We start from the raw sequence: 20803 nt of genomic DNA on the forward strand, positions 1-20803 counted from the left end.
TAATGTTAATATTATAAGGATCTTCTCATAGATGTTTTTCAATTAGAATAATTTTCGAATTATTAACGAAAAACGAAAACCAACTTTTTTTCTTCTTAATTTGTTAATAACAATCACAATTTCTATGTGCTAATGCATCTTTGAGATACATTTTACATAGACGTCATTCCTAGTCGAATATTTTTAGGATCTTCGTCAAGAATAAATACGTTGACGTTTAATTTTTGTTTATTTTTATGTGATATCTCTTACTTTTGGGACTAAATATTTTACTAATTTAATTCGTACCAATATTAACTCCCAGAAGTAAGGGATATCACTTAAAATTAACTTAAAATTCACAAACTGTTTAGATTTAAAAGATTTTACAGTTGGTAAGAGCACTCGGATGGAAAATGATGGGTTTTGCTCTTAATAGTGATTCTCATTATTATAACTCTAGATATAAGGGATTGCTTGTAACTAATTCTAGTAGGCTTCATAAGATACATAATAGCTTTAAGGGTAAATGTAAGATTTTCAATACGGTACACCTTTATAATAAAGTCCCAGCCACTGCTCAGGCATTATCTATAAGTAAATTTAAATGCTTTATTAAAAAATGTCTCTGTCGTAAATCTTACTACTCCACAGCTGAATATCTAAGTGATCGGACAGCCTGGGACTAGATTATGATTGTTTTATAGCGATAGAAATGACTGTTCAATATTGTGTATTTGTATTGAAAAGAGCATAAAAAAGAATGCTGGGAGTGTTTCTTGCGCCGCTTCTTCTCTCTCAGAGCACCATTTGTTTCCGAAGCGTTAGTAGTCTCTAGTATATTAGAAATGACATCAAAAAGAATTCTAAAGAAATCAATTTTGAGAAAACAAATGCTTTAAAAACCCAAGAGGCGCGGGGTTTGAGACCAGCATCGCTCGTAAATTTTGGTACAAATTAAATAACTAATAATTAATAATAACATTGACGTTCGAACTTGTTGACTAGCCTACAGCTTCATAGCTGCAGGATTAATAAACAAAAAAAAATATTTCTAAAAAAGTTTACACATTGCGTGGTTAATACAGTAGTGACTCGTTTGTTTAAAACAAAAACTGTATCTATTAAAGAGTATGTTGCTATTATACAAGCTGGTATCCGATTTAACGGGGTCATTCGCTGATTTTGTAACTGGGTCGCCCCCACCCCACTGCTTAGTTTAGGGCAGCCGCGAATTCAATGCGTTTTTGTTACCGGCCCACCGTCCGATCGGCATTAACTTCCTCAAAGGAAAGTTGCCAGTTTCGCTCACTATACCCACCGCAATATGACCGAATTGTGCTTTTATAATATAACTTATTTTAAATACATTATACTTTAATGTTAATATTATACTAGAACTTTTAACTTTTAAAAGTGTTAGCAGATTGATTTTCGATTATTATAACATCAAATTTCTTGTACACTATCATTAAAAATTTAAATTGCCTAACATTATGAAATTACATTTCAACTTGCTAAAAATAATTATTAATGAGACAAAAAAGGACGAAGTCATATTCAGTGTTTATCTTTGCAACGTAAAACAGGTCACTTATTCACTTTTAACTTCAGCGATCACGAAGTCAACCCGGGCATTTGATACCGTGGCTTTGAATCCTTTTCCACGGATGGCCTCAAGATAGTTTGAAAGAAAATTAAAGAAATATTGTAATTAGAGGACTGTAGAGATAAAGAAAATGATACTAGCGGTCTTCTCTCGCGTTTTGTGCTTTGAAAAATACCTACCAAATAAGGCGTTAGGCACCACCTCCACGAGCGAGTGCGTCGCAGCGAGTCCGCTAATCTATGGTTAGGGACTGTCCTCCAGACGGCAATGTTAGAGATAAGCCGAGTGACCGTGACAACTGGCTAAGGACTCTCTGTTTAACCTCGAAAACTCCTTGTACATTTAATTTAAATAAATAGTTCAATTTGACAGAACGCTCACAACGATATCATACTGAGAGCTCGTAATGACAGGCGCGTGACTCGCTCGCGATAAAATCACTCGCTCGTAAAGGTAGCGCCTTAAATCCTACTTATAGAAGAATACCTATGTTGTGTTTTGTTTAGGGTTAGAGCATTGATTACTAGGTAATGGACAACAGCGGACATAAATTTGTCATTCATAGCCTTCGTTCCATGAAAAATGGGTGAATACCAAATAGCTTGAATTAAAGTAAATCTTGTCTGAGGGTGTTGTGCCTTGTATTCAAGCCCGTAGCACGTAACGCTACGCCGTAGGTTGATTTGTGATGCAATACAATTTCTGAATCGTATTGTCAAGTCAAGTCAAGTCCTCTGGGGCTTGGCCAACTAACAATCCTATTATAGCTAATCTGTTACGATCATTAGTATGTAATATGACAATACGATCCTTCTGAGCGTTTCACATAATATATAACACAAGTTTATATAGCGCTGGTATATACTTCCTAACTCTGTGGTTCACTGTTAAGAGCAGATTATATCATCAGGTGAACAATCAGGCAGTTGCGTCACTTAATTCCCAAGGCTTCCAATATGGAGGGTAGAGGTAAGGTGAGTTATCTGTGTATATAAGAAAATGTCCATCAAAATAGAGTGGCAAAATAATTCTTTAAGGTTATATTTATTGCATTATTTTGAACAACGTAAGTTGTTGAAACTTTCTCTATTTAACTATTTTAGTCGACAACAATATTACATTTTTTAACTCGGCATACTTCAATTCGTATACAATTGCTACATTCACCATAGTTCATAACATACCCTGTGCCTACACTAGCACCATTGTGGAAGCTTTTTGAACTGTTATTTACAACATAAGCTGGACACTTTTTCAACTTTTCGCTCTCATATGAGATGATTCTCCTTGCCTCTAGCCTCCATAACTTACAATATGCGTGACTAGCTTAAACTATTTTTTTATATGAGAGGGGGCAAACGGGCAAGAGGCTCACGGGATGGGGACAGGTGAGGCAACCGCCCATGGACATCCGCAACAACAGGTGAAATGAAACATCAAGAAATGCGTTACCGGCCTTTAAGGTGCTTTTTATGCTTTTTTCTTGAAGATCCCTAAGTCGTATCTGTTTGGGAAGACCGCTGCCGGTAGTTGCTTCCACAAGCAGTGGCTGTGCGAGGCAAGAAATTTCGAACAAAACGCGCGGTTGTAGAATGCCAGAAGTCTACGTGATTCGGATGGTACTTTGCACGTAATGTCCGGTGCTGGAATTCGGCTGCTGAAATCAACCCTAACAGCTCCTCTGAGCACTCCCCGTGATAAATGCGGTAGAAGATGCAGAGAGAACCCACATCTCTACGCAATGCCAAAGACTCAAGCCGATTGGAGATGACTTGATCGTCGATGATTCGAGCCGCTCTTCGTTGTATGCGGTCAAATGGAAGAAGCTGGTACTGGGGAGCACCCGCCCAGAGGTGAGAACAGTACTCCATGTGAGGCCAAATTTGCGCCTTATAAAGTTGCAGGCGGTGGCTTTTAGTGAAGTACTGCCTCGCCTTTTTGAGTACACCAAGCTTTTTTGAGGCCAGTTTGGCCTTCTCTTCCAAGTGACCACGGAACTGAACGTCGCTCGATATATCGACGCCAAGTATGCCAATACAGGCTGTGGCAGTTATAGGAGTGCTTTCGAATCGAGGGGATACGACAAAGGGAGACTTTACGATACTAGCGTAATAGACATATTCTGTATGAGAGTGAGATAACTATCCTTACATAAAAACCTGTGTGAGACAAAGACGGAATAGATGAAAACCATGAAACCTTGTTGAAACAATTTAGTGTTCAATAGTCTCCTGCCAAAATGTTCCGCATTTTAATTTTAGTGTTTATAACGGATATTAATTAAAAAATATAATGGTATCGTGTTCTGTGTTAGATTGTGTTGTTATCTTCAGCAACAATCCAAATAAAGAAACATTTCACAGGTAAATACTGAATCTTCTATACAGCTTTCGTGGTGCTTATTTTCGTAGAACATATATTCACTAAACAATTTTTTTAATACATTTTATACTTGCATTACGCATTAAACACTCTGTTTTCTAAAGATTATATTAATTTTAAAAAATATGTGTTAGAAAATAAAATATTGTATACGTGAATATGACGCCATTTATCAATATTTATGATAGGGATTGACCAAAAGCAACTACTACACACTTCACTAGCTCACTAACACATCTGTACAACTATGACACATAAAAAATTTATTTATTTATCACACACATAGCAACTATCATTACAGGTATTACCTAACGCGACAGTTACAAACAAACAAACACAGCAAACAACAAACAAATCAAACTAAAACTAATCATACAATCAAACATTACATTACAAATAATAAATATATCACACCAGAAAAAACTTAAACATACTACTATTTACCATAACATACTACATACAACAATACCCTTGTGAGTTCACTCCACGTACACTCAAAAATGTCCACTTTGTTGTGGATTTTCTTCTTCATTTATATGGCGAAGGGCTCTAGTTAAAGGCGACTTTGCCAACACATTTGTTCTCGCCATCGGAATGGATAGTAGTGGCGGATGGACGCCTCCACACGTACCGGTCCGGCACACGGACCATTATAAATTTAGTCTCGCCGTAATGAGGAGAGTGTTTGTCTATTACGCTAGTATACGTCTATGGTATAGACGAACAAAGTATCCAAGAGAAGAGAAGAACTTCTCTACCGGAGATACGGCAAGGAAAGCGAATCTATTGTTACTGTAACTGATTTTGAATGACTAGTTATAAATAGTCAGACTCGCTTGGAATAAGCTCCTTGAAAAAAAACGGGTTGGAAGAGTTCCTTGAGCCGCTTCATCTCTCTCAGAGCGCCATTTCTTTCCGAAGCGGTAGTAGTATCTAGTATATTAAAAATAACATCAAAAAGAATTCTAAAGGAATCAATTGTGAGAAAATGCCTATAATGCCTTGTATTTTGAATACTAAACTAGCAAACCGAAATTTTCGGGATGCATGCATTCATTTTCATGCATCAGTTTGTCTATACTCTTCTAATTTCTATGCTTGACCCCAAATAATATAAGACTCTAAGACCATACAACAAAAATGTGAACTTCATTAACGTGAGGTTAGTAACATACAGTAATATATGTAAATCAGGTGCAATGGTTTTCCAGCAAGGTAGGCACTGTAGATCTAACTAGTCGTAGTTGCGCTTTTTTTATGAGAATAATGGACGAGACGAGCAGGACGTTCAGCTGATGATAATTGATACGCCCTGCCCATAACACTGCCGCTCAAGATTATTGAAAAACCCAAAAATTCTGAGCGGCACAACAACTGCGCTCGTCGCCTTGAGACATATGATGTTAAGTCTCATTTGCCCAGTAATTTCACTAGCCACGGCGCCCTTCAGACCGAAACACAGAAATGCTTACAAATTACTGCATCACGGCAGAAATAGGCTCCGTTGTGATACCCATAATCTGGCCGGCATCCGATACAAAGGAGCCTGGTAAACTTTATTCCGACAGTACGACATCAGCTGTATGAAACGCTCCTTACTTCGTATATACAACTCATATATGTATTCTGTAGACTGCCTACCGTAGGTAGTAAATTAACTTTAACAATAGTGCTATATTTATTTAGGTTCATAACGAGGTAGGCACTGCCTAATTGCCTATATGATATGCATGCCCTTGATATAAATTATAATTTTGTATAAATTTCAGTTGCACAGTTTTTCCTGACTGATAGCCAAGCCATAGTCCAATTATTGACCTTGCTCCGGCTGTGTTGAAGAAGCGTTACATAGCCGAGCGTGACAGCTTGTTCAATACCAACAATATAAAAACGACAACGCGTCTAAAGATGTTTTCATGTGAAAGGCTACTTACATTCTGTATCTGGTTCATTTTGGTAAAATGGCGGCCGAATTCCCACAAGTCAACGCCAAATTTTAGCGCCCAATTCTTGACTCTGAAATAAAAAACGTTACTGTTACATATGTGCGTGTAATACGACTCCAGTCGTTTGTCACCGGCTTTAATTAAAGCTGGTTGTATCTATGAGTTAGTAAGACTTATATTTTTTCCAGAGACGCACTAACATAAGAGTTTAACGTAATATTGCACGTCTTAAGTCCAAGTATTTTATCTGAGTGCTTTAAGTATACACATACATTTACCAGTGGGAGGCTTCTTTGCACAGGATGCCGGCTAGATTATGGGTGCCACAACGGCGCCTATTTCTGCCGTGAAGCAATAATGTGTAAGCATTACTGTGTTTCGGTCTGAAGGGCGCCGTAGCTAGTGAAATTACTGGGCAAATGAGACTTAACATCTTATGACTCCAGGTGACATGCGCAGTTGCAGTGCCGCTCAGAATTTTTGGGGTTTTTCAAGAATCCTGTGCGGCACTGCATTGTAATGGGCAGGGCTTATCAATTACCATCAGCTGAATGTCCTACTCATCTCGTCCCTTACCTTCATAAAAAAAACACAATTTCGAATTGTTGTGAAGTTTTATCTTTCTTAATATTTTTTCGATTTTGTTCATAGAATTCACCTTAATTAACATTCTCACAATGACTATAAAAAATAAATTTCATTCAAAGTGCATCACGATTCATGTAATATCTACGTTGATTATTCAGTGGAAAAGAAGGAGAAGGACCTATTCAAATTCACTCGCAAAGACTAGAAAACAAATAAATGAGATTCGATAAGTATTTGGTGTTGTGCCCATTAAACATTTAATAGGTGTCTTTATAATGACAGAATTGTATTTATAATTTAACACTTTATAACCGATGAAATAGTTTTGGTTAGTTTTCTTGTACAAATTTAATAAATACCAACACTACGTCTATCGGTACTTTACTTTGACTTTATTGCCCTAACGGCCATCTGTCCGTCAGCTATGTGCCCTGCCCACTGCCACTTTATCTCTGCAATCATTTAGGCAATTTTTGTGACTCTGGTTCTACTACAGATCTCCTAATTTCTGATTCGATCTCACAGGGAAACTCCGAGTATAACCCTCTCCATTGCTCTCTAAGCGACCATGAGCTTTCACATCAGGCTCACTAGCGACCACGTCTAGATACCGTAAGTCATCACTGGCAACACACACTGGTTGAAAACCTTCGTCTTTAGACACTGTGGTATTTGAGACGAGAAGATTACGGAGATTCCCGAACGCTGCCCATCCGTGAAGTGACCTCTTTCGCGAAAACGGATCTACCTAACTGGATTGTTTGTCCAAGGGTTTGTGCCCAACAGTTACGGGAGTAACTGCGACATGGACATTAGACATGATCTTCGTCTTGTCCATGTTCATTTTGAGACCTACTCCTCGGGATTACTACTTCCAAATTCAATCACCATTACCCAAATGTTCACTTTAATAAAAGTTGAACAAAGATCACAACATTTGGGTAATTATGAATTTCCGCTAAATAATGCCTATATCAATCAATTTTCAATCACCAAATACTGGATTTATGACAAAAAATCAGTTATTAGTTAGAAGCGTTTAACTCCTACAACTACATAGTACATTTAATATTTAAATGTTCGTGACGCAGGTCAAGTAAAGAAAAACAAATATGAAACAGATATTATTTCTCTGGATTTTCCACAAAAAATATTGTATATACATAATAACATAATGATAGTAAAGTTTCATGTTAATTATAAGAAATATGAGACATTATTGTAAATTGCTGTAAAATTTGAAAACAAAATTTTATTAACGATGCGGGTCTCGAACCCACGACATATTAGGAAATTGACTTGAGATGGCGCTCTTGTAAATCTAAACAAATATTTGGGTTGAGCAGGTTTTCAACTGTAAAGTAGATCCTGTAGATGAAGCCACAATCTGAGAATTGAACAAAGCATACAAGATTTTATGACGATACGTCACTCGAACGGTTAGTTCAGTTGGCAGAGTACTGGCACGGAACGCCAGAGGTCGTGGGTTCGAGTCCCGCATCGTTCATAAAATTTTGTTTTCAAATTTTATATATTAATAAAATAAATAAATAAATCCTTTATTTTGCTAGAAAAAATGTAACAATGGGTGTAAATAATTTTAATTTATCAATGTTATCGGCCATTTCTGGCATGCAAAATTATTATTAACAGTTAATTCATTTTTCGTTTCATTACAAAATTCTAGTTATTATTATAATTGATTTAACATTAATAAACTCTATATTTTAAGCACTTAGCTCAATTTAAATTGTAATTATTATTTTTAAATGTCATTATTTAAAGACTAGAATTAATATATATTTTAAAGTCAATTTAATTTAATCTAATGTGTCAACATTTCATTTATTTATTTGTGTATTAATCCTAGAAGTAAGGGTTAACACTTAAACTTTAAAAATATAACATATTATTTCGAAGCTTCTCAGAACTTAAGAAAGTATGCTACTGGGAATAAAGTACATCTTTAATTTTTTTTTTTCAAGATCGTGAGTTATCTCGTTTTTATTTCCAAAAAAGGCTAGAAGTTGTAGGTATTATATCAATAGCGTACACAAAACAATATGTGTGTATTCCAACATTGAAGTTCGGAAGGAAATTAGGCGAAGTCAAATAAACACAGATCGTCGCTTACACAAACACAAGAACGCAGACATCTCGAATAGAGTCAATATTAACATGAAGGGAGACAGTTTAACATTTAGCCCTGGGATTTAGAATATGTATTCATGGATTGGGAATATAAACTACAGCATAAATTGGTGCTACGCACACACATAGAGTCATATGCGAATTAAATATTAAATTTAATCTATATCTAAATATTTTTATTTATTTAATTAATAGGTTTATTTACAATCACTTACAATGATACACACAAATATAAAAAGTAGAACTAAAAACTAGGAACTAAATGTAGTGATTACTTACAAATAAACACAGCATGCACAGAAATGATTAATTATGAATATTATATAGAATAAGTTAACAATTAAACAGTTTTTTTTAATAGTTATTTATGCAATTGTTGTGCAATAGTAAAACACGAATTTGGGTTTAGGCGAAGCCGAGTGTGATAATAGTATCACATGAGTGTTTTAATACCTAATTATCAACAATTGCATACAAGACTTTATCTACACCCAGAATATGAATCCTCTAAAAGATTCTGAAACTAACTCTACTCTAACATTAAAATAGTTAGTCCTAGTAGTAACCTAATTAATATAACTGATTATAAACAAATAAACTAAGTATAAATTACATTACTGATTATATACAAATAAACTAAGTATAAATGAAAGAATTATTTACTTTTAGTAGTACCTACATTTTGTATAGTGTGCTGTCAAAACTTGAATCGCTCATTTTTTCTAGAAAAATGGCGGCGAATCGAATAATCTACTTTTTTTTAGGGGGCGCGACGTTCTGGTAATGTGGAACTCGCGTAAACGAAAATATTCTTTTTTTGAAATTCATACAGATACCACACATCGAGCAATAAGAATGTGGCTGGCTAAAGATAACCAATATTGGTGCAAATAGTATGCGGAATTTGGCTAAGGAATACACCTTAAGACTTTTAAATTTAAGATAACCGTGGGATTGGGGAATTGGTACCCAGGATCGTTCGACGAAGTGGAGGACAAAGTGGAGTAATAGGCTTACGTGGAATTCTCACTGGTACTCTTAGACTAAATTTCTAAAATCGACCCATACGCATACTGTGTTGTAACACCAGTGGAAAAGTTAGAATTGCAACAAAAAGGACAATATATTAGATATTTTTCATCTTACTCTTCGAAGTTTTAGAAAAATGATATGTGATGTCCAAGGTGAATAATAAACTATCATATCAAAAAGTCAAGTTACTATCTACATAAGTTATATAAAATTTTTATGTACTCACTAGCTGATGCCCGCGACTTCGTCCGCGTACATAAAGGGTTTTAAAAAATTATAAGTAAGTTTGGAATTGAAGATTATCTTATTTCCTATTCCAGTTCCGGTTCCCGTTTTCGCTCCTGATCCCAACATATTATATGAATGTTACTTCGAGTTAGATTGCTATGGCTAACTAAACCTACTATCGCTACAGTGACGTGACTATCGACGTGAATTTCAGTTTAGCACAAATCCCGCGGAAGCCATGGATTTTTCCAGGATAATATGTATCCTATGTCATTTTCCAAGTTCTAGTCTATCTCTGTACCTTGTAATTTCATCAAAATCGATCCAGTAGCTCAGACGTAAAAGCGTAACAAACAAACTTACATACACATTTATAATATTAGTAAGGGCTGTATTAGTATTTGCTAACAAAAAGTTATGTCTTTTTTTTCTTCTCAATATAATTTTCAATATTTTGTTTTATTTTTGTATATTTTTTTCTTCCGACAAGTTAAACGTGATTTGTAATTTTGTAATCATTACTGGTGATTGATGCCAGATTCTATTTATTTTGTTAAGATTTTTCATATAATTATACTGTTTGTTTCCTTTAGTTAAATAAATAAGAATAAAAACCAGTGGGAGGCTCCTTTGCATAGGATGCCGGATAGATTATGGGTACTACAGCAACGGCGCCTATTTCTGCCGTGAAGCAATAGGGTTTCGATCTGAAGGGCGCCGTTGCTATAAAACTAATGGGCAAATGAGACTTAACATCTTATGTCTTAAGGTGACGAGCGCAATTGTAGTGCCACACAGAGTTTATGGGGTTTTTCAAGAATGCTGAGCGGCACTGCATTGTAATAAGTAGGGCAGATCAATTACCATCAACTCAACGTCCTGTTCGTCTCGTCCCTAATTTTAATAAAAAAATAAAAGCGTAGCCGACGTCATATGGTGTCTTACTTCCATATGAATTTGAAAACCGAAAACACATCGGTACATGGCTGGCGAGGTTGGAACCGGAGGCTCCGTGGTGAGACTCAATGGTCTTTTAATGATTCAATTATAAGAAAATATATTCCAAATATACATTTTTTTAAGTAATCAAAACAAATCATATAACTATATTTACAATACTACGACTACATAAAATTAAAACTATCATTACGTGGAAGCGTACCAAGAATACTGGCAGCATTACCCCGTTGGATAGCAAGGCTGATCCGTTGACCGAAATAGCTGCCAGCGCTTGGGTTTCCAGTAGCCTTGAGGCGCGAAGATAGTATTTTGAACATTCTCCGCGCCTCTGGGCCCCACGGGCCAAGTGTCTCGACACCAAACGGCACAAAGATGTATGACTCACTGAGACCAACATATTTGCGACGCTTGCTGTCTTCGGCAGTCGAAGCAGCAGCCGCAGCACCAACTGACGTAACTTGGACATGAGAAGGAGCCAGAGTGTCGACGCAAGTAGCGTCCCACACCAGCGCCCTTCCCCGTGCCCAAGCCACCAGCGTCATTCCATCAGGACGCTTGCCATCGCGGCGGGTAATACCATTTGGCTCTAAAACAGCTGGTATGTTAAGAGCGGCAAATGCCCTGCGGATGACTTCATTAATGCTGGCGTGACGACTGATACGGCCTGCCGATTTTAGGCAGGATAACCCGTGGCGTCAAAGAGCATCTACCTGAACGCCACATCTACATTGATGTGGTTCATTCAGTTTTATACCTAGCCTGAGTGATACGCATATTGACAATGTCATATTGTCAAGTAGCGTTCCAATCGGCGCAGAAGGCAAGGCTTGTAACCAAAATCCCGACTCATTTTCTGTCACGGCCAAAAGACGAGCACGCTCTGTTATGTCAGTAGATGAGATCAAAAGATCATCAAAGGCTGACTTACAAATAAGTGCGTCCCATGCTTTTTGACACTTTAAATCGTCTGGAAAATTTTTAATGTTTGCAATATTTAACCAAGCATTGTTAGCTTCGATCAAATACACAATCTCTGAGTTACCTGGTACATGATTTACAATTCTAGTAACCAAAGGCTGCGCACTATGAACTGAAGATAGAAATGCTGGTAAGGCAACGCCCGAAACTTTGCGAGTACCCAAACCACCAAACCGTATCGGTAAAGAGGCTTGAGACCAAGCACGATCTGTAAACGCGCAATTCAAAACGGTTTCTAAAATATTTTTAAGTGAAATATCAATCACATCAAGCAAATTTGGAAATTTCCATAACGGGCTAGACCTTAAGAGGTACGTAAATTTTGGAACAAATAAACAAGACCGAATAATAGTTAAGGCCATATGCGAATTAATTTTTAATAATCTGTCCGAAACATTATTAAATTTTTTTATGTGATCGTTTAAGATCGTTGGAATTGAAACAGGAAATAATGGAGCTCCAAGAAGGTCAAGTGAATTCTTATCCAAAACTTTAATATTGGGGGCCAGAACATTAAATTTATTGGTAATATCAACCCGGTCTGAAATTTGGAAATTTTCGCCGATAAAAAGCTCGCATTTCGAAAAATTTAACTCAAGGCTGATTGAGCTAAAACTTTCTATTACAACTTTCAAATCATCTAAAACAGAGTCCACTTCACCACCCAAAGTACCATCATCCAAGTACCAAATATTAAATTTTGATTTTAGTTTTGTTATAGCGGAATGAATGGCAAGGCTAAATATTGCTGGACCAAGAGGGTCGCCTTGCTGACAGCCAACAGAAGACCAAATATTATGATTTTTGAATAATAACTTGGATGGTTTACTATAACATTGCCAAATATAATGATAGATTGAAGGAATTGAATTTTTAACTTCTCTCAGCAGAGCTCCCCTATCAACAGAGTTAAAAGCATTTTTCACATCTAATTTTAAAAAGACATCACTAGAGTTCCTCTCCAAAAAAGTTCGCGCAGCGTGGACTGCAGCTTCGCAACCACTTTTGCAGCCGAAACCCAACTGAGTTGGAATGAATTTAGTTGATAGGAAAGGAGAAATATGTTTACAACAAATTTTAGAAACAAGGCGTCGAAATGTACAGCCCACGGCTATAGGACGAATACCACCATCTTTTTTCTTAAGAGCACATATATTCGCACCATATAAAATTTCGGTAATTTCGGTATTAACTTTTCCAGAAAGCATGAGATTTACTAAGAGAACAATGTCCTCAAGCAACGCACTACCCGCATCCCCTGTGGAAGGACATACCAGATCTTTCAGATGCTGGGGTGTCAGTCCATCGGGGCCGCCGGCAGAACCAGTCTTAAAGGACATTATTGCTTTTAGTACATCACCATCATTAGCCCGTAGATGATTATCGGAAAAAGATGGTTCCAGAATAACACAATTAGCATCTGGTGATGGGTGTTTACTTTGTAAAGCCAAAAGTGTTTCATTTGAGTCGGGTGCCAGGATATCATTTGAAAAAAGTATAGATGCAGCACCTTTCACGTCACCGTCATTAACTTTCTGTTCTACTTTTCGAAAAATGTTGAATTTTGAATTTTGGTTACTATTTAAAATATTGCCAAAGATATTTGGGTCAGAACAATTTGATTTTATTTTCTGTGTGAGTGAACTGTGGTCATCTTTTTTTGCATGTAAAGTTGAATATGCGAACATGAACAAATGCTCCCAACTATCTTTTGAATTTTGGTTGACTGTAGATCGAATGACTTTGGAGAGTGCAGTTGCAACAGTAATGCGAGCCCCTTTTGGAATTCGCTTTACTACTGGAACCGAATTCTTTAGTTTTCCTAATAATTCCGAAAAATTTGTTGTAACATGATATGCGTTATTTGTCGAGGGCAAGGTGCTATGATGTATATCCGAAACTAACGCGGAACTGTGCTTTTTACCGGTGTGAATTTTTAAGCCTCTTGCACCTCTAAAATAACGTGTAGGAGAGCATAGGTCACATTTCACAAGATCACTGGCTTGGCTACAAACATTGTTTATGTTTAGATTATTATCACTCATTAATTCACTATTGGTCCATTTAACAGTCACTTCACACACAAGCTCAGCTATTGGTCCTCGAATTTTTTAAGTTGAACTATTTCATGTTTTATAATAAAACGTTTTGCATACGAACAACGCTGCTTAGAAAGGTAAACATTGTTGTCAATAATAATATTGTTTAACAGTCACTTCAAAGAATGCTTGACGATGAAAAGTTTTGCCTTATTGTGGTGACTTGGGCTTTTGTTTGTCGAACGAACTTAATATTTTGAAATAATAGGACTTTTAGTACAAAATTGCCGTTTTGGCGTTCTGGTTCCTTTGGATTAAAATAAAAACTTCTTGGTGCGAGATTTCAGAGTGACAATTTTTTTACATTACAGCTTCTATATTTAATAGTATGTAATCATAGAGATTTAAATTCATACATTGTAATTTAAAGTAATTTTTTTGAATACGATTTCCGGAGTGGAAGTATAGAAATAGCTCGCAGTATCAATGCTATGTTTGGAGAGTATACGACTATTGAACGCACCGTATGTTTTTGGTTTAATCGCTTTCATAGAGAGAACAATGACTTGCAGAAGAAGCCCGAGGAAGACCAGTCAATAAGGTACACAATGATGAATTGAATGTTAAGCTAGAGACCTATTTGCATCAAACTCCCAAGGAATTAGCATCAAATCGGTACTATAAAAAAAGTTGAAGAATGGGTGTGCCATGATCTAACTAACATACAGAGAGTACATCGCGTTGAAGCTACCGCATGATAAAAGTGGCGATGACTAAGCCCAGGTTAAACATTGCAATGTCCCAAAGTGAAACTTACCTATCGAAAAAAGAGGTATATGATAATCAATTCGTGGTGGTTAACTAATTCCTACGATCAGGTCGGGTGAATCGGGATAATAATAAATTACCAGTGGGGGGCTCCTCTGCACAGGATGCCGGCTAGATTATGGGTACCAAAACGGCGCCTATTTCTGCCGGGAACTAGTAATGTCTAAACATTACTGTGTTTCGGTTTGAAAGGCGCCGTAGCTAGTGAAATTACTGGGCAAATGAGACTTAATATCTTACGACTCAAGGTGACGAGCGCAATTCTAGAGCGGCTCAGAATTTTTGGGTTTTTCAAGAATCCTGAGCGGCACTGCATTGTAATGGGCAGGGCGTATTAATTACCATCAGCTAAACGTCCTGCTCGTCTCATCCCTTATATTTATAAAACAAAAATTGAACTTCGAAGAGTGATTACGAAACTTGCGTCTACGTGGTGAATAATATTCTCCTCGAAAATAATAAACTTCACCAACGAGAAACAAATGTGTACCTTTAGCTGTCATATCAAAAACTTTCCAATTAAACTTGTATATAATGTAATTACAAGAGACCGGATTATATGCAAATGCATATTGCATATGCTTTTGCACATTTAGTACCTTTTCAGCGGTAGTTGCATATTTTAGTAAAAAAAAATATCATGCATATTTACGCTCGATCTCGCCCATCGTTCGATGCTTTTCATAGTACGCCCAAACATTGTACTCAAAAAATTCTGCCCTCAGGAACCTCAGTAGACGTAGAACGCTCCTTTTCTGCTTACAAAAATATATTGAGTGATCGTAGACACAATTTGTCTACAGAACATTTAGAACAGTACTTAGTAGTACATATTTTTAAGGGTAAATCTTAAATTTCATTGGTACCTTAGTAAGTTTATCTTGTAATAGTTTCTTTCACAAATACGATTGTCAGTACAAGCCTTTATAAAATAAAATAAAAATATGACTTTTTATTTTTTCCTGTTTAATTGTATGCATATTTTGGCCCTTTTTATGGATTTTCGTGCATATTTTAGTTATTTTACTTGCATAGGTATTTGCATGCATATTTTGGGCATTTTTTGTAGCATATAATCCAGTCTCTAGAAATACCAATGTAGTATAATTGTAAATGTATATAACTATAACAAAAGTTTATACACATAATGATAATTCATTTATTCTCACTAATGTGAACATTTCGAGGAAACCATGAAAAGAAAAGGCGAGGAAAAGACAGCTTTACTTAATAAATTTTATATTGCATTGACTACATATGGGGATAAAAATAAACACGAGGTTCTATACGTCATTAACTAACTATTTCTAATCCGTCCTAGCCTATTCTTATAATAAAGCATCATAACTTATTTGTCGTATTTCAACAAACATTAATGATACATACACGAATAAAATTTGAAAACAAAATTTTATGAACAGTTGGCAGAGCACTAGCACGGAACGCCAGAGGTCGTGGTTTCGAGTCCCGCATCGATCATATAAAATTGCGATTTCGAATTTTATTTCTGTATTACTCCTAGAAGTGAGGGTTATAACTTTAAAAACATAACCAATTCTTTAGAAAGAGCGACATCTCAAGTCAATTTCCTAATATGCAAATATTGGGGTTGAGCAGGTTATCAACTGTAAAGTAGATCCTGTAGATGAAGCCACAACCTGAGAGTTGAACAAAGCATATAAGATTTTATGACGATACTTCACTCGAACGGTTAGCTCAGCTAGCAGAGCACTGGCACGGAACGCCAGAAGTCGTGGGTTCGAGTCCCGCATCGTTCATAAAATTCTGTTTTCAAATTTTATTTGTATATGAGTCCTAGAAGTGAGGGTTATCGCTTTAAAAACATACACGATTTACACGTTTGACCATACCTGATGAGAAATTGAACTTACTTTACTTTATTTGGAAAACAAACAGTACAATAATAAACAAACATACAATACTAATCATTTATGTGTCTTCGCATATCTAAAACTTATAAGCTGTGTCGTCGAAATCCGAGCTATCGATTTATAAACCTATTATGAAACTATTTATACTATTTTAGACGAAAGTTGCAAGGCGGAGGTCACGCTATTGATTCATAAAATAACGTGCTCTATCAAAAGACCTTAATACTAATTGTACATACAGTACACCACACACATAGTGTTTCCTGTTCAAGTTCTATTTCAAGGAAGCTATTTCTAAATAAAAATGTATTTTTAGTATTTGAAGAAATTACAATTCTATAACTGCTTAAGCTTAGGTTCTCGGAACTTATTTTATTTTTAGTCAAAGTTCGTAATATTGTTAGCTGTGGGATGTTTCTCTGTGTGTTAGCGCTACGCTAACGGCCGTTCCCAATATTCAGTCTATCTCTTACTTGAGATATAAATCGTAACTATCGTTGACTTTTTTGTCCCAATAAACTTATCGACGGTGAATCACCATATCCGTACACGCTGTCTGTCAATAGGAGGACGTATAGCTTACCAGCGATAGAAGTTTGTATGAAAATTGCAATTCACGCGTCCCAATATAAGGCGATAAGAAAAACTTATACGGGTATATTGGGACAGCTTCAGATTTTTGACAGCTAATTATTGACAGTAAAAGGTAGTAATTTATCTCTTTCAGTAAATAGTATATTGGGAACGGCCGTAAATGCGTTGAGCTATTGCATGTGATGACGTCGTTGACATGTGGGATAATTCATTACATTTCCTAAAATATGGTCGAGAGAAGCAATTGCTGGCTACTTGTGGTAGCTGGATGGTCTTGATATCGAGAATCCCTCTGTTGAAGTTGAATCTTAACCTATATTTTGTTGAAATAGTTCAAATGTTTATAAAATGGTCGCATGGGTAATATACAGTTTGTATCAATTGCAACCGTTCGAGTGACGTATCGTCATAAAATCTTGTATGCTTCGTTCAACTCTCTCACACTTCAACTTTCACATAAACAGGCACAAGGATTCACTTAAATAATAACAATATTATTCGTAAACTACTTCACAATATTCTCAAAGCAATTGTTTCGCGGGCATTATTCTACAAAGTTGGGCCGTCGGAGGCAGGAGTTGGGAATTTTAAATAATTTAAACGTCTCAGCCGGCAGGTGTTCGCAACCGTTCCCGGGCCAGTAAAATTATCATGTCGGCTAAGTGCTTGCAGTTGCCACTAATGTAAGCGAAGCTGAATTAAAATTTCATCAGGTGCGCCTTGCTCTCTTCGTCTTCTCAGCTGCTTTACTATACTGCATGCCAAGAACATGCTATACTATACTTCTATAGTATACTGCCTTACCGTAACACACTTTTATCGTGGTCATCGTCGGCTAAGGATGTTGGGACTATGATACATCTTATCATCTGCCTACATCGGTGCTTGTCTTTTTTTTCTTTTTTTTATGATAATAAGGCACGAGACTAAACAGGACGTTCAGCTTATGGTAGTTTATACGTCCTGTTCATTACAATGCAGTGCCGCTCAGGACTCTCGAAAAACCCAAAAATTCTGAGCGGCACTACAATTGCGCTCGTCACCATAAGATGTTAAGTCTCATTTGTTCAGTAATTTCACTAGCTACGGCGCCCTTCAGACCGTAACACATTAATGTTTGCACATTACTGCTTCACGGCAGAAATAAGCACCGTTGTGGTACCTATAATCTAGCCGGCATCCTGTGCAAAGGAGCGTATCACTATGATATAATGATAATATAATATTGTTTTTGGTAATAATTATTGGTCTTATTTAACCTTCAGTGTATTTGAATTCAAGTTACATTCAGTAAACTGTAAAAATATTGTTGTAATACCATACAAAAATACAATTAAAAATAAGTGTTCTGAAGAACTGTGATTGATTATTAAACCTAGGCGGGTGAAACCAAGTGGTACCACTTGTTCCATTTACAAAAAAAAAACGGAGGTAAGCAATTGTACATCTCATTTTATCCCTCTATAAAGGCAGACCGGACTTGACCTTAAAATCAATGGATTATACTTTTACTCGTAAAGGATTAAAACGCGTGTAAATGAACCAGACGTTTCGGGGCCTTTCCTGATCTGGTTTTCAGGGGGCAGTCTCCTAAACTAAAATAAAAATAAAAAATGTAACTTTTACGCAAAAATCTAACTTCAAAAAACAGAGTTACAATTACACGCGTTTTAATCCTTTAAAAGCATTTTATTTCAATGTGTAACACTCGCGTTAATCAAAGAAAATGCTATCAATGGATTATGCAAAATAACGATAGAATTATGATGCTAAAACATCTCAATGTTTCTTATAAAAATGTTTCGAAGTTCAAACTGTCGATAAATTTTTCCGTAACTCAATAGTTTAATAAGATAACGGTTTCTTGGAACAAAAGGAAAAGAATTATGTGCGCCGGGTTCCGTTTAAAATATCTTGTTACTGTAATCGGTTTAACTCGGAAGTGAGCGCAATGGAGTTTCGATTTGTCCCTCACCTGTTTCTACGAGACTCCATATTAAATCTCACTTAAACACCATTGTATAGAGACTAGAGTCGACAGTTTCAATGGAGTTTACCTTTTCATTTTTGCTTTACTCGTATCTGAACTGCATTTTAGTTTTCACGCTTAGGGTTAATTCTGTTACAGCATTTTTACACTTATTGAGTACGAAATACAACTACATATATTTTTTTAGTGGTAACTTCCTTACTTTTGAGAATATTAGAAATAATAATACTTTATAGAATATACATTAAGGTTTTTTTATGAAAATAAGGGACGAGACGAGCAGGACGTTCAGCTGATGGTAATTGATACGCCCTGCCCATTACAATGAAGTGCCGCTCAGGATTCTTGAAAAATCCAAAAATTCTGAGTGGCACTACAATTGCGCTTTTCATCTTGAGACGTCTGAGAAGATGTTAAGTCCCATTTGCCCAGTGATTTCAAAGTAATGTTTACATAATATTACTGCTTCACGGCAGAAATAGGTGCTGTTGTGGTATTCATATTCTAGCCGGCATCCTGTGCAAAGGAGCCTCCCACTGGTTCTTGTACCTGTCCTATTCTTGTTATACAAAATTTGTTGTCATTCGTGTTACTTACTTCGCCTTGACGAATTTTTCACTGCTGATCACCGTCTATTTATAAAATCTTAGGCTTATTAACTTTATTTTAAAATTATTTAATTTATATCCATAGGCTTACAATATACGCACGTATAGACAAAGTGTACGAGAGAGAATAACATCTCCAACGGAGATACAGCAAGATAGGAAAGAAAAGCTATCTATTGTTATTGTAAACGATTTTGATTGATAAGTCGTCAACAGTCAGCTACACTTGGCATTAGCTCTTCAGTATTTGAATATTTATTTATTTTAGCAAACTTTACAGCATTTCTATTTTATAAATTAATACTTTAAACTAAAGTGTAGTCCTTAGCCATAGTCCTTTTACAAAGTTTGACAGGTTAAATTATAATTATATAATAATGCTTATAATAATATTAATAAGTTTAAACCACTAGCTAAGGAATATACTGACAAATCAAAATTGTTCTATTATGATGATGAAATCTACTAATTATTTTGCAAAATAGCTTTGTTAATGTAAACAGTTGAAGGCGAACCACTTTTTCATATCTAAATGTTATGTGTTATCTCAAGTGATCAATTCGAGACGTATTTCGCCTCTACACGAGGAATCCTCAGGAGATGTTCACTACTAAAACTCTATAAAGAGAGTCAATCTCTTAACACAACTCTTCAACATTTGGATAATTATGGATATCTGCAAAATAACACCTAATTCAATAAATTTACACATAGTTATAGTTGGGCTATTTATATTCGTGTTTATGTGTTTACTAAACACCAATCAAATGTGATTATTATGAAGCTGATGTGCCCTTGACTAGGTTTAACGACCATAACCCAAAGGGCCGACGGATATGAGATCAGTCCACTCTATTTTATCGCGCTAACCAGCCTAGCTACTAAAGAAACACAATTTGTAATCCATTTTTTATAATAATAATAATAATACGCATTTACAGAAAGCAGCTGTTTTGGGAACGGCACGCAACGTGCGGAAGTTCCTCAGTCTATCTCCCT

General features: G+C 36.0%; 1 protein-coding gene across 2 annotated transcripts in view; it reads right to left on the bottom strand.

The window, feature by feature from the left end:
* LOC126966572 (voltage-dependent calcium channel subunit alpha-2/delta-3) overlaps positions 1-20803 on the bottom strand; it is a 126826-nt gene that overhangs the window by 86507 nt on the left and 19516 nt on the right. For both annotated transcript variants that reach the window (XM_050810699.1, XM_050810700.1), the window contains exon 2: positions 5905-5986. In XM_050810699.1, coding sequence (XP_050666656.1) covers positions 5905-5986 — 82 coding nt within the window. The remainder of the gene's footprint in view (positions 1-5904; positions 5987-20803) is intronic.

The sequence above is a fragment of the Leptidea sinapis genome, chromosome 10 (genome assembly GCF_905404315.1).
Source record: "Leptidea sinapis chromosome 10, ilLepSina1.1, whole genome shotgun sequence".
In the NCBI taxonomy this organism is placed as follows: Eukaryota; Metazoa; Arthropoda; class Insecta; order Lepidoptera; family Pieridae; genus Leptidea; species Leptidea sinapis.